The sequence below is a fragment of the Mus pahari genome, chromosome 13 (genome assembly GCF_900095145.1).
Source record: "Mus pahari chromosome 13, PAHARI_EIJ_v1.1, whole genome shotgun sequence".
Classification (NCBI taxonomy): Eukaryota; Metazoa; Chordata; class Mammalia; order Rodentia; family Muridae; genus Mus; species Mus pahari.
Genome location: NC_034602.1, coordinates 24,515,829 through 24,531,288, shown reverse-complemented (window position 1 = coordinate 24,531,288; position 15,460 = coordinate 24,515,829). Strand labels below are relative to the sequence as shown.

The 15,460-nt window shown below is 43.0% G+C and overlaps 1 protein-coding gene across 2 annotated transcripts in view; it reads right to left on the bottom strand.

Annotated features, from left to right (window-relative positions):
- The window catches only part of Nf2 (neurofibromin 2), an 88,176-nt gene that overhangs the window by 21,765 nt on the left and 50,951 nt on the right, over positions 1 to 15,460 (bottom strand). For both annotated transcript variants that reach the window (XM_021210162.2, XM_021210163.2), the window contains exons 8-12: positions 13,377 to 13,511; positions 8,190 to 8,264; positions 6,922 to 7,035; positions 3,237 to 3,359; positions 1,261 to 1,478 (exon numbers count right to left, since the gene is read on the bottom strand). In XM_021210162.2, the coding sequence (XP_021065821.1) occupies positions 1,261 to 1,478; positions 3,237 to 3,359; positions 6,922 to 7,035; positions 8,190 to 8,264; positions 13,377 to 13,511 (665 nt within the window). The remainder of the gene's footprint in view (positions 1 to 1,260; positions 1,479 to 3,236; positions 3,360 to 6,921; positions 7,036 to 8,189; positions 8,265 to 13,376; positions 13,512 to 15,460) is intronic.

Below are 15,460 nucleotides of genomic sequence, written 5' to 3'. Positions count from 1 at the left end.
CTCAGAATGACATGCAGAAGGTTGTGAGGAGAACTGTAGTGAAGGTACTGTAGTGCTTAAGAGCCAAATTCAAGTGCTCTGAATCAACAGAGCCAGATGACTGGAGAATATGCCAAGGTTTTATCGGAAGCCTGCAGTACCAGAACAATTCAGAGCCTAGAAGAGTCTAAAGAGTACAGACAACGGTTTCATCCTTCAACCTGGTTACAAGCTAGGGCAACCTGGTCAAAGAACACAGCTGCCCTGCTCCCTAACTACCCGAAAATCTGCAGGGAATGGGTACTTAGCTTGCCTTTGAAGTAAATACTACCAAGCTGGTGTGTGTGTGTGTGTGTGTGTGTGTGTGTGTGTGTTTGTGAAAGAGAGAGAGAGAGACAGACAGATAGAGAGACAGAGACAGAGAGGCATTCAGTGAGTGTGAGTGTGAGTCAGTGCAGAGTCAGTGTGGGGCATAATCCCCTACTGGCCTCCACCTCAGTGGAGGTCTCTCACTAAATGTGTGCTCATTAATTCAACCAGACTTGCTGGCTCGTGAGGTCCACAGATTCCCCCCACCTCTGCTTTCACTCCTAACACTGTACTGAGGCCACACACATGCCACATGCTTAGGTTTTACATGGATACTGGGGATACAGAGCCAGGTTTTCATACTTGTGCAATAGGTACTTTGCTGATTAGGCCCTCATGTCCCCCTTAAAAAAATTATTTTATTATGTATATAGGTGTTCTACCTGCATGTATGATTGTGTACCATGTGCATACCTGGTGCCCAGAGGCCAGAGAGGAGGTTACATCCCCTGGAACTGGAGTTACAAATGGTTGCAAGTCACCATGTGGATGCTGGGATTCCAACTCATGTTCTTTGAAGAGTAGCTTGTGTTCTTAACCTCTGAGCTATCTATCTCTCCAAGCCCCACCTCACCATCACATACTTTTTTTTTAAATGCAAAAGACCCAATTTTCCTCTCTGGCTAAAAGCAGTCAATGAATAGGCTTAAATGTTTTTCATGCAAACTTCACTATTAGAAAGATAGCGGTATGTTGTAGAGGCATGACAGAAAGATTCCCTGGGAAAGACAAAGAAAACAATATTCTATGCCCCCGCCCCAAGTAGCTCCAATTCCACCAGCCTGTCAAGGAAGATGTTTTCTAATCTGCTCCTACAATAGAGAAGGATGAAGATGCTACAACCAGCTCTGGTAGGGTTGAAACCCACAACCCTTTCCCAGGTCCTAGTGTTCAGGACAACCAACCATTCACCTCCTCTCTGACTCCTCAGCCATCTTCAATGCCAGCACTTCAGCCTCCAGCACCTTCTGCTCCATCAGGCGCTTCTCTTCCTCTGTCCGGATGGCTGTGGCCTTGATTCGCTGCATCTCTTGCTCAGCCTCTGCAGCCTTTTGTGCCAGAAGCTTAGCCTCCTCCTCTGTGATCTGAGCCTTTTCAGCCAACAGATCAGCTGTCTCCTCAGAGCGCATCTGGGAAGGAAAGTGTTTCAGCTAGTGTAGGCCCAGTGCCTATCTCCATGTGGGGAGAGTAGTCTCACACAGTATACACTCTTGTCTCCCATATCTGGCCTCCCTGCACAGGCAACAAAACCAGGGTTCGAATCTCCAGCACCCATGTAAAACCTAAGCATGGTCTTTTTCACTATTTTTTTTTAAGTTTTATTTTTATGTATACAGGTATTTTGCCAGCATAAGTGTTTGTGCACCCGTACATGCAGATGCAGTAACTTTAGAAGCCAGCAGAGGCCATCAGATCTCCTGGTGCTGGAGTTACAGAGGGTGGTGAGCTGCCAAGTAGGTACTGGGAATCAAACTTGTGTACTATGGAAGAACAGTCAGAGCTCTTGAACTCAAAGCCCTCTCTCCAGCCCCCAAGAGCCAGTCTTAACTTCCCTGTGCCTTCCCACTGAGAGAGTCCCAGCCTGTCTGACAACAGATGATATGCTACACACTCAGCAGGGCCCTGCAGGCTCCACCATGGGAAAAAGAAAAAAAGCACCTTATGTATAAAGTATATTTTAGCTCAAGTTATGCTGTTCTGTCCCTTTAAGTCAGTAATTCGGAAGCAGAGGTGTAATGCCCACTGCCCACATCTGTGGTAATGTCTGGAGACTGTTTTCTTGCAGTGCTAGAGAATCAAATACAAGGCAGGCTGGGCATGGCAGGTGACTTTGCCTTTTATCCAATCACTTGTAAAATGAAGCAGGGAGGCTATCAAGAGTTCAAGGTTATCCTTGGCTATATAATGAGCTCAAAGTCAAGTCTGGGATATCTGAAACCTGTCTCTTCCTACTTATCCCTGTCCCTAATTGAATACATAAAAATAAATAAAAACATAAAGCTTGCCCCTGAGCCACATCCCAGTCCTAGGACATTTTTGAGGTTGAAGTGGTACTACTGGCAGCTAGCAGGTAGAGATACGGGGACTCCATATCTTTCCAAGCAGAGGACTATTCACAGATGACGGTTGGTACTATCCCCAAGAGTGATAGGACAAAGGCTAAGCACCCCTGACTCAAAAGTAACTCAGCTGAGAAAGTGGAGTTTGGCTACAAATGAACGTATTCTAAATTTTCAAAAACCAAAAGGCATTGATGTTTTAAAAACTGAAATTCTACTCATGAAAGGATACAGGTACAGAGACAAAATTTAGAGCTAAGATGAAAGGATGGACTATCCAGAGACTACCCCATCCGGGAATCCATCCTATCATCAGCCACCAAACCTAGATACTAATGCACATGCCAGCAAGATTCTGCTGAAGGGACCCTGATATTGCGGCCTCTTGTGAGGCTATGCCAGTGCCTGGTAAACACTGAAGTGGATGCTCACAGTCAGCTATTGGATGGAACACAGGGTCCCCAATGGAGGAGCTAGAGAAAGTACCCAAGGAGCTGAAGGGGGCTGCAACCCTGTAGGTGGAACAACAATATGAACTAACCAGTACCCCCTGAGCTCGTGTCTCTAGCTGCATATGTAGCAGAAGATGGCCTAATCGACCATCACTGGGAAGGGAGGCCCTGTGGTCTTGCAAACTTTATATGACCCCGCACAGGGGAAGGCCTGGGCCAAGTTGTGGGAGTGGGTGGGTAGGGGAGCAGGGGCGGGGGGGGGGTATAGGGAACTTTCGGGATAGCATTTGAAATGTAAATAAAGAAAATAATAATAAAAAAAATAAAAAAAAAACTGAAATTCATGATCCATAGGAGGCCAAACACCACAAATCACCAGAGCTTCATTGGCCATCGTTGCTTCTTCTTTCATCTGCAGGAGCCGCCTCTCTAACTCGTCTCTCGTACGCTCGGCCTCCTCCCGCATCTGCTTCTCTCGAGCCAGCCGCTGCCTCTCCATCTAGGGGTAAAAGAACAGGTCTGAGTCAGTGCGCTCCAGAAACCCAAGGGCCAGTTTCAGGAGCCTCCCTCTCTCTTCACCATGGACCTTTCTTGTGTCTCTACTTTAGGACATTCTTGTTGTCTGCTGCCCTGTCCTAAACTAATTGCAGAATTAAAAGCCATACAAACAGCTGGGCGTGGTGGTGCACGCCTTTAATCCCAGCACTCGGGAGGCAGAGGCAGGCAGATTTCTGAGTTTGAGGCCAGCCTGGTCTACAAAGTGAGTTCCAGGACAGCTAGAGCTATACAGAGAAACCCTGTCTCGAAAAACCAAAAAAACAAACAAAAAAGCCGTACAAATAAATTCCAGTAGAAATACAAATAACAAAATCCAAACTCAGTCACCATATGCAGAGAGAAGAGGATTCTTGCACATGATATAATCTGCCCTAGCAATGCTCTGCCGTTTGGGAACCCTCACATAGCTCTGCCCCATGACTGGCAGTTTTCTATATAGATTTCTCCTCCCCAAAAGAAGTGTCCAGAGCAGACAGCTTTCTCATCTGTTCAGCTGAACCACATCAGCCCCTTCACACAATTTCATCCACAATACCACCATAGTTCCCATACAGAATTTCACAGCAGGAAGCCACAGTGGCTTTGCACAGTCTTGTACATCCCCATGCAGAGGCAACACAGACAGGCAAGAACACAGACCCCATCCTTACGAACAGCACAAAGCCTCTACTGCCACCCTCTAGCCTTCTGGATCATAGTGTTAATTGGGCCACTTGCCAAGACTAATAAGAGGACCAAGACTAAAGACAGCATAGTTTCCTGTGACTCTAGGACACTGAGTTGAGAAAGCAGAAGCCGGAAGTGACCAATTTTCTGCCTTAGATAACGAAATCGTGTTTAACTACTCCTTCGTGCTTCGATCTCATCCAAGCTCTAGTTCTACAAGGCTAAATATGAAGCCCCTCAGCACATTTTAATTTAAAGAATCATGCAGAATAGACAAGCAATAAAGTTCTTAGATTTTCCTCTTGACCTCAGTGAACAGGTTGGTCGGCAACCTGTTCTTCAGTTCCCACTGAAATACAATTTCCATTTCCATTCTCCTTTTGAAAAAAATAAAATAAAAAAGGACCAGGCTGTCCCCAGTTTCCAGTCTTATACTTTTCATGAAACCTTCACACTAATAATAAAGGATTTCCTGTTTTTAAAGCAGGTTATGACTTACAAAGACTTTTGGATGCAATCTGTACTCCGGAAAGAGGCATCACTAACGCCACTCGACAGATAAGGAAACTGAGTCACGTACTAAATGAAAGATTTAGCTGCAAGGCCACCATGTCGCACCGGTTGGCATTTGCACTCTGCTCTTCTAGGGCTTGGGGGTCTTGATAACTATAGAGTCTGACTTTCCTCTACTTAACAGTCAAGTCGAGCCGGGCGTGGTGGCACACGCCTGTAATCCCAGCACTTGGGAGGCAGAGGCAGGCGGATTTCTGAGTTCCAGGCCAGCCTGGTCTACAGAGTGAGTTCCAGGACTGCCAGGGCTACAGAGAAACCCTGTCTCAAAAAAAACAAAGAAAAAAGAAAGAGTCAAGTCAAAGAGTATGCTGCTGTTGCTTCTTCTTCTTCTTCTTATTATTATTATTATTACTTATTTTTTGTATATGAGCACACTGTTGCTGTCTTCAGACATACTAGATAGAATAGGGCATCAGATCCCATTACAGATGGTTGTGAGCCACCATGTCGTTGCTGGGAATTGAACTCAGGACCTCTGGAAGAACAGTCAGTGCTCTTAACCGCTGAGCCATCTCTCCAGGCCCAAGAATATGTTTCTTAAAGCTGTCACTATACCCCATGCTAGCTCAGTAGCACATTTTTGTTCAATAGTACTTATACCGTCACCCTTAAAGCATCCTAAGGAGGAAACTGATGGCCTACTCTCCAAGACAGCAAACAGAGGGCAAGCTCACAGCTCACTGGCTCAAATTGGGTATTTCTCTCTAAAGCATGGGACTGGTAGCCAGTCTTTCCGTGGTTCCCAAATCAGAGAATACCACACAGACTAATTATTACACCTCTGAGCTTTCAAGTCCTGAGGGGGACCAAATGCAGCTGTAACTACTCTATCAAACAGTTTATCCCAAACCACAATTGATAGTCTCAGCAGCAAGACTCAACTCAGCTGTGGATGTCAGGGAGCAGAGAAGGTCTGTGATTAGAAACCAATGATCCAGCTAGTCCAGTCTGCTGATAGGTGCTACAGCACCCCTGCAGGGGCCAGCCATGTGTGCCCAGGCTGACCGGCACTGATGAACTGCAGCTGGGAGCCTAATTAGCATTCCACAGCACACTCTGAAATGCTGTCCTGTATTCTATCACCATCTAGTTAGAAAGGGCACTGACCTGGCAGAGGAGACAGACAGTAAAGACAACCAGCTAGACAGAGAGACAAAACCATATCTGATTACCTTGTCCAAAATCTGATGATCACACTTGAAGTATAGAAATGTCTAAAGATCGTTTTTATTTATTTTTTTTAAATATGCTAAAATTAGAACTTAGTATGACTTTCCCTTAAGGTCTTTATTATGTTTATGTATTTATGTATGTAAGTATGCATGTGGCAGTCAGAAGACAACTGTAGAAGTCAGTTTTCTCCTTCTACCTGACTCTGGGTATCAAACTCATGTTGCTAGGTTTGGCAGCAAACCTTTACCTGCTGAGCTATGTCACCAGCCCATGTGTATATTTCTATATCTGACATCCCACTATCCAGGCATTAGCTAATACAAATCCAACAGGAATGAGATAAGAGCAGGTACATCTATAACCATAATAGTCTAACAACAGTCATCCCTTATCTTGTAGGCCAAGACCAATCAAAAGCTGTATCAATTAAAACAAGGTTCTAATTCCTACTATTCATTACTGTTATGTGTATGAGTAAGTGGATGAAGTGTGTGGCACGTGTCCTGTGGCACGGGGTGGATGTCAGGGGACAACTGTGTGGAGTCAGTTCTTGTTCCATCTTTCAATGGGTTTCAGGTATCAAACAAATGATGTTACACTTGCCACCTTGTTTGCCCTAAAATCATGTTTTAGTTGGGCATGGTGATACACATCAGTGATCCCTGTATTAGAGAGGCTGAGGCAAGAAAAGTGTCTTGAGTTTGAGGCCTGACTGAACTCCACAGAATATACCAGGCCAGTTAGAACTATATAGTAAGACTGTGTCCCAGACAAACAACAAACTAGAGACTGGAAGAACTCTCAGTTAATAAAGCTCTTGCTAGACAAACATGAGTGTCTGAGTTTGATCCCTAGCACCCAGAAAAAAGGCCAGGCATGGCAGCATACTGGGGAGGTAGAGACAGACAGAGTCCTAGGGCTTGCTGGCTTAGATTTATCACTAAGTCCCTGGGCCAAGAGATACCCTGCTTCAAAAGACAAAGTAGACAGCTCTTGAGAAATGATGCCCAAGCTTGACCTGTGGCCTCTAAAATCAAGTACACAAATACATATATACACAAGCCAAATGAAATAAACAAGACAGTTCTCACCTGCTTTCTAGCCTTCTCTTCTCTGGCCTGGGCTTTCATCTGCTGAACTTCTAAAGAGTCAGCTTTCCGTCTCCTCATAAATAGGTCATGGTTCCCAATACATAGCTGAAGAATCTGTGGCCAAGGAAATAGAAAACATATTAAGCATGTAAATTTACCTTGCTGCCTACCAGCCCACAAAGCCATAGCATCCTGGGTTCTCTAAACCTCGGGAAGGAAGACAAAAAATGGAATAAAAGACAAGGCTTGCAGGTGGCTTCCGATACTCTCAGTTCTGGAAATATGTACAAGTGCCTCAGATACTCCAGGGGATAGCAATCGTGGGTGAGAAGAAGCCACCATTAGTCATCCACATGCACCACAGTCTCCTAAGACAAGGTGTGGCAAGAGATCAAGAGGACGGAAAGACCAACCAGCAAGCTGGTTGGGGTCAAAGGTTATTCATGTGGAAAGAAATAAACTGGCTTTCTCCCTCATGCCAAAAGCTAACTTTTATTGGAAAATACAGAATTTGTAGGGAAATGTCAAGTAAAACAAACAAACAAAAAAACAGAGAAACAAATGATAGAGATTTTTAATGTGTTGATATGAAAGGTAAAATTTTTTTTGTCAAGACATCATAAAGAAGGAAAATGAAGCTTACAAGGGAGGACAATAATAATTCATAAAGAAAACAACCAATCAACCCAAGAAGAAAATGGTCAAAAGAAATGAAACAAGAATTTAAAGAACAGGAAATTAGATTTGGTCACAATGTGACTTTATTAGAAATTATAAAATGCAAATCAATATGGCAAGTGGAGGGCTAAGCTCTACCTCAGTGGTAGAATGTTTCCTGGCATGTACAAAGCGCGAGATTTTATCTTTACTCCCAGCCCCCTCACAAAAAAAGAAAAAAAAAAAGTTAACTGACTGGGTGTGGTGGCACCACCATGCCTTTAATCCCAGCACTCGAGAGGCAGAGGCAGGTGGATTTCTGAGTTCGAGGCCAGCCTGGTCTACAGAGTGAGTTCCAGTACAGCTAGGGCTACACAGAGAAACCCTGTCTCGAAAAAAACAAAAGTTAACTGGTTAACTCTCTGTAGGTCAGTTAAACTAAAGAGAAAAATATTTCCCATGTCAAATATCATTTTACACCTCTTAGCAAAAGAAACTAGGGCCAGATAGATTCCTGGCAGAGAGGCTTTTTCAAAAAGGCAAATTATACACACACCATTCAATTTCTCAGAAAAGTTAGTTCTGTCATGAAAACGAGGATTTCAACTTACCAGCTTATTAACACGAAGCTTTGAAGAGTTAAATTTGAAGACATCAATTTTCTTATCCAGTGGTTTAATAGTAAACTGCAAGGGAAGAGTACAGTTTCTTGTGACACCAACTGAAAACCCACAAAAGTAGCAACCACGCAGCCTCTAGCCTTGGCCTTCTGGGGCCAGGAATGAAGCCTGAGTGAGTTAGAGGCATACAGGGTACTAAGTCTGGGGCTGCAGAAGTTTATGACCCTAATCAGCTTGGGCAGCTGTGAAGAAAGTACAGTAAAGACCTGAAGTTAGAGCCCAGGATAGGCCTGCTCTGGAGGCCACACTGCAAAGCTCCTCACCTTCATAAAGCTCACAGTCTAGTAGGACTTAGTCCAGTAACAGCCAGATACTCAAGAGATAACACCATATATTAATGTCTCATTGGTGGGACATGTCACAAATACCCTAGAGGTTTAGAGCAGACCTAGCACAAATGGGAGGTCTTAGAAGTATATGGCAGAATAGCTAAAGATATGAAGGAGGGGCATCCTAGACAGGGCAAGTAGTAAGAAAAAAATTCAGTCTCTAGCTGAAAATTAAGAGGAGGAGGAGGAGATGGTGAGAGGGGAAGGAGCAGGGATATTAACCTTATTAGCTCTTTAGTAATTGCAATGATACAGTAGGCTCAGTCAGGAAGGCTGATGGGTGGTGAAGAATAAAAAGTCAGAGGGCTTAAAATTCATGTGATATGATATAGTAAGTTCCTAGGATTTTTGAACATGGTCAGTGGTCAAAGATGTTGAGAGGGAATAGTGTGAAGAAAAGGGGATTGCTGAAAAAGATAAATACATAGTTCCTGAAATCAAAATTTAAGTGACAATGTAGCAAAAGAAACCTAAGCACAAACCAGGCAACTGCTACTCTAACCACTGAGGAGACCAGAATGATCCTAGACTCCAGGGATGTCCCTGGAAATGTGTCTTTAAGGTGGATATAGTAACACATACCTGTCATACTGGCAGGAGGCAGAAGGAGCAGGACCACAAGTTCAAAGCCAGCCTGTTCTATATAGATTTCGAGGCCAGCCAGAAAAACATAGCAAGACCCACTTCAAAAGCAAAATGAGACAAACATATCTAGATCGAAGCATTTTATATACACATATGAAAATGTACAATTAGCATATGCTAACATTGTAAAAGTACATATACATTCCCAAGAAAGAATTGTATGGCCAGCCCCAGCAAAGCAGGGAAAAAAAAAAGATTAACCCAGAGGTTTAGCTCTTGCCTGTATGTGGCTTCCATCCTAAGGACCACAAAATATAGAACAAAGTAAAAAGGAGGAGCTGCTTAGCAAATGAACTTACAGGGCAGGCAGGCAGGCTCCTGGGTCTTTCTTTACATGTCTATATTATAGTCCAATGAGGGATGAGCACACATAGGACCAGAAACAAATAAAAAAATCCTTAGTTTGGTGTTGGGTCAGGTTAATTTAGTCAAAGTATTCCTCTGGTGTGGAATATTACTTATGAATTTCATAAGCTTATTTCTAGCCCTGCTACTGAACCGTGAGCGGTCAGTAAGAAGCCGCAGTAGTATGGAAACCACAGGCTCTATTTCACACCAGGCCAGATAGGAAGAATCAATCAACTTTTTTTCCTTTAATTTTATTTTTTTATTAGATATTTTCTTTATTTACATTTCAAATGTCTCCTTTCCTGGTTTCCCCTGGAAAACCTCGTATCCCATCCCCCCTCCCCTTGCTCACCAACCCACCCACTTCCTAGCCCTGGCATTTCCCTATACTACTGCATAGAGCCTTCACAGGACCAAAGGCCTCTCCTCCCACTGATGCGCCATCCTCTGCTACATATGTGGCTGGAGCCATGGGTCCCTCCATGTGTATTCTTTGGTTGGTGGTTTAGTCCCTGGGAGCTCTGGGAGTACTGGTTGGTTCATACTGTTGTTCCACAATCAATCAACTTAAAATAAACGAACAATTCTGTTTTAGCAGAGTGACTGCCATAGAGAACTCCAAAAGCTACTTCCTACTATGGCATGCCAAGGTAGCTTGGAGTCTGCTTGCCATATAAGGTATTAATGTGATGGAACATGATGGTACCTTACACCTAGAGAGGGCACATTAGAGTTTGTTGTGTCACGCCATAGTAGGGGACTTTAATCCTTGAGCTCTCTGAAAAGCCTTTAGTGTGCAAATGTGTGATGTGTAGTGAACAGCCTTTGTGAAATTGGAAGGTTAACACCCACTACGCTAAGTCATGCGGGGGTTTCCAATCTACCTAATGCTCAAGTCCCAGGATAACCAGCAATTAAACAACAGCAGCCAGAATGCCTAGGATTACGCAATGCAATTGGCCTGGCAAGTGGCTCAGCAGGTTTAGGTGATTGTCACCAATCCTTTAAAACTGAGTTTGATCCCTGGGACCAACATAGTATAAGGAGAGAAAAGACTTCTATAAGTTGTCCTCTGATGTCTACACACCCACCCTGGCACATGCTACATCCCTTCCTCCAGTAAGTAAATAAATAAATGTAAAACAAACAAGCTCATTTTATGTTTGGTGTGATGATGCACACCTATAACTCCAGCATTTAAAAAATGAGCCAAGAGGTCATACAGCAAGACCCTATCAAGAGAGACAGACAGAGGGAGAGGGAGGAGGAGGAGAAGGAGGAAGAGGAGGAGGGATAAAGGCAAGTTCAATTTGCCTCAGCAAATAAACTTGAGTAATTTAAACAAGATTGAAAACTAGTATTTTTCTTGAGTTGCTAAAAAAGAAAAACAAAAACCAAACCAAACCAAACCAAACCAACAAAACAAAACAAAACAAAACAAAAACAAAACAAACCGCCCAGGAAATATGCTCCAAGGACTGCAGGTAACTATCACTGTTATTCACTGCCCAGGTTGCCTCCTTCTGCCTGGTGTCTTGTGTTCTTACGGTCCAGCCTCTGGACCACTCTGATAAGCAGGAGCTCTGACATCAGGCATCCTAGTCCCCAGTCCTTGTCACCTCACTCACCAGACACAAGATCTCCTGTTCTGGTGACATGGCCACTGAATATATCCCCGCCTTTACAGTAGATTCTGAGGAGCTGATCAGAGAGCCACGAGTCGCGCATGTATAATCAGAGGCCCTAGGCAGCCCATTTTACTCATTTATTTATGGAAGGGTTAGTTACATGCCCCGGCCAACATGTGAAGGCCAGGGTACAACCTGTAGGACTTTGTTCTCTATTTTTCCAACACCAGGGGCTTAGGGATTGTACCTGGGTCATTAGGCCTCACCAGCCCACACTGTACTTATATATTAGAGCAGTCAAGTCATTTTGAAGCAGATTTCCTTGAGAGATAGTACTGTACTTTCTACATCTCTGTTTGCTCTATGAAGCCTGGCACAAAGTACAACAATTCCTTTAAGCTGGGCATGGTGGCAGATGTCTTTAACCCCAGCACTCAGGTGGGTCTCTGTGAGTTCAAGGCCAGCCTGGTTACAGAGTGAGCTCCTGGACAGCCAGGGCTGTTACACAGAGAAATACCTGTCCCAAAACCAAACCAAAACAACAACAATAATAATCTCTTAAATTAATGACTAGGAGGACAGGGAGATGCTAAGTGGAATGTTATGCATATGCAAGGTTCTGGGTAAACAGAATTAATACATAAAACAGGACTACTGCATTTGGAGAAGGTCGTTATCTTATATGGAAATATGTGAATCCACTCTGGGCACAGTGGCTCATGCTGTAATCCCAGAATTTAGGAGGCTGAGGTGGGAGTATTGCTGTTAGTTCAAGGCCATTTTGAGCTACATAGCAATATTTTAACCCAATTAATGTTATTTAAGTTCCTCAAACTTTATTCTCTAACCTTAGAAATATGGCAGCTTGCTATCTTCATTCATGTCATTACTGAGAGAAATATCCACTAATAGCTAATCTTGGTCATCAATTTGCATCTGGAATCAATTAAAACCCAAGCTTCCTGGTATTCCTGCGAGGCGTTTTCTTTTCTTTTTCTTAAGATTTATTTATTTTATGTATATAATCACACCACAGCTGTCTTCAGACATCACAGATGGTTGTGAGCCACCACGTGGTTGCTGGAAATTGAACTCAGGACCTCTTCTGGAAGAGCAGTCAGTGCTCTTAACAGGTGAGCTACCTCTCCATCCCCGAGGGCTTAGTAAGATTTTGGAGCCTAAATCCAGGCCATATTTTCTAGTAGCCCACAGAAAAGGACAAGAAGAAGGGAGTTTGCTTTTGCTGGCATGCGAGTTCATCTGCCCTGTTGCTATAGCATTCCTTCACCAATATTAGAACCAACTTCATTGGGATTACAACACAGACTAAACAGTAGATGTCTTCAGGAATCTTCTAGGCCTTAAATACAGACGGAGACTGAAGAGACATCCAGCCTTGTGGATTAGACACTACTGGATTCTCCACTCAACTCTCCAGTGTGAAATAGCCATTGTTGGAGTACTTGGACTTCATGCTGTAAGCCAATCTAATTAATACTCTTTTAATATACATATGCATCCTATCAGTTGTTTCTCTAGAGAATCTTGACTAATACACCCCCTACAAACACACAACTACCAGCCTGGCATGGTGGTGTATACCTTCAATCCCAACATTCAGGAAGTAGAGTTGAAGGCTAGCCTGATCTATATAGCAAGTCCAAGGCTAGCAAAGACTATATAGTGAAACCCAGTTAAAAAGAAAAAGAAAAAAAAAGCAATCCCCTCTGCCCTCCACAAAAAAAAATTTTTTTTTACATGCAGGCACACATGCATACTTTTCCACTACAAGTACTAAACACAGTACACAGAGAGAAGCTTAATACAGATCACACTTAAGATATAAAGAAACAGAAAGCCAAATAATCAGGAAATGTTATTCTTTTCCTTCTTTCTGTTCTTTGGGGCTTAGCCCTGACAGGTTGAGCTGCTTACTCTCGTTAGTCAATAGTAGGGTTTAGCCATGCTCTTAGAAAAAAGGATGTCAAAACTTTCTGTAAGTACTTTAAAAATCAACAACCAGAGTTCTAAAGCCTGGGAATTAAAGGACTTTCACTGATAAGGAGATGGTCTGGCTTGGACAGCTTTGGCAAAGAAGAGAAATGGGAGTGGACCTTTTGCAGGACTCCTGCACCATAAATGGCATCTGTAGTACAGACATGTCCTACCTCCTTGTCGCTGTAGGAGATGTTTCGGATTTCATTCCATGGGAAGGAGATCTTGGGGGTCAGCCTGTTCTCGGGGTCATAGATATGAAGCCCGAGAGCGTCCACTCCAAGCAGCAGCTCCGTGCCCTTTTTATTCTGCAGAGCCAATAAAGAGCAGCTGTTGTCAGCTTCCAGCTGGGGATTTTATTCAACTTTCTACAGAATCTGGCACACACTGTTATATCTGACAAGTTTCAACAAGTCCCAGCAGAAATCATGGCTCTCTTGTAACCCAGGAGGCTTCCAGCTTCTAGATTTGGGGAAGCAGAGGCAAAACAATACCATTTTTGTGATTGATGTGTCCCCTACAGGTATCAGTGTAGATTCAGACTCCTATCACTGGCTTGTTAGCTAAAGAATTGGTAATTTAAATGCTGAAGTACTACTAGTAAAATAGCCAGGTTATCAAAGGGAGAGCTAAAATCCATACATTTGAACATTGCTCCTGTCACAGGAAATGGTCGTGCTCTTGGCTGCATGTACAAGATCCTGAATCTGATCATCTTCATCACACATGCAAAATTTGTCGGATTTCTAGACGAAGTGTTTAGGTCTAGGGACTAAACAGCCTCATTTTAGGTTAAAATGCAGCTCCATGTAGTTTTACTATATAATACCCCAATGTGGTATTAGCTACAGTATCTAGGTGGTGGGTCTATATGGCATTCACTAAAAATTTCATTCTCCCATGTTTCAAATGCTTGATAATTGAACGTTGGACAAAATAAAAAAATAAATTATATATAAATTACACTTCAATGAACTTGTTTAAAACACCAGTTGACAATATGAATGCTACACCTCTGAGAGCGGTCCTGATCAACAGTTATTGCTGCCAGAGGCTGACCAGCTGTGGAGCCACTGCCCCTTCCATTCTCATAGGCAGCTGAAACAGAGCTCCTCCCACACACAAGGAAGCTGCAGTTCCCTACCCCTTGCTGACAACAAAGAAATTGAGACAAGACTCAAGGGAAGGAGAGCAGCTCTGCAAACTGAGCTGGTGCTTGGGCTGGGACTAGAAGTACCAATCTAACAGCAGGGGTTGGGGGGAGTGAGCACCTGAAGATGAATCTCTCTACTCCTTCTAACACCCAGTCAGAGCGTGTTCTATTGGTCTGAGAAGCCTTTAAGACTCATGTGTTGACGGAAGTGGGTGAGGCTTGGATCCTCACGTCTGAACAGCCCCTTACGGAAAACAAGATATTTTGTGTTTCTGCTAAGTCAGTTTACATAAAGATAGAAAGGATTCCACACTCTTCTCTTGTTATGACTCTCACACTTTTAGAGATTCGAGATGGTAACACAAATAACACCTCTGAAATTGTTTTAATCACATGGTACTCCATTAATACATACAAGTATCTATCAGTATCTATCAAGTATCTATATTAAAATAAAATGTATTAATCATTTCTCTTCCCTGGTTAATGATAGAATTTAAGATGTCAAACATAAAGTCACTACCATGTCTTTAACTTTGTCTATTGTTCAACATAAAAACATATAAAAACTAGTAAATGCTCATCTGATTAATGTAGAAATATTCCTTAATAAGCTGGTTTTTGGACTACTGAGATAGCTTAGTGAATCAACATGATTATACCCGATAACCGGACCTCAGTCTGACCCCAGGACCCACTTGGTAGAAGAAAATTCTAGCATGTTGTCCTCTGCCCACCACCACAAACATAGATAAACAAATAAATACAACAAAGTATACAAATATATATGTTTTTCCTCCTCTAAGTAAAATAAATTTGTAAGAAATTCTGTTTTGGTTTTCAGAGGTTTTTCTGTGTAGTCCTGGATCTCCTGGAACTCACTCTATAGACCAGGCTGGCTTCAAACTCACTTTCAAACTCACAGAGATCTGCCTGCCTCTGCCTCCTGAGTGCTCAGATTAAAAGTGTGTGTTACTAATGCCTAGCCCAAGAAATCCATTTCTACGGATTGCAAATGCTTTTTTCTTTTAAACAATTAATGTTGGTGGTGGGCAAGAGACAAAACCACAGAAATGCATTAGTCTAACCTCAAAGAAACAGGTG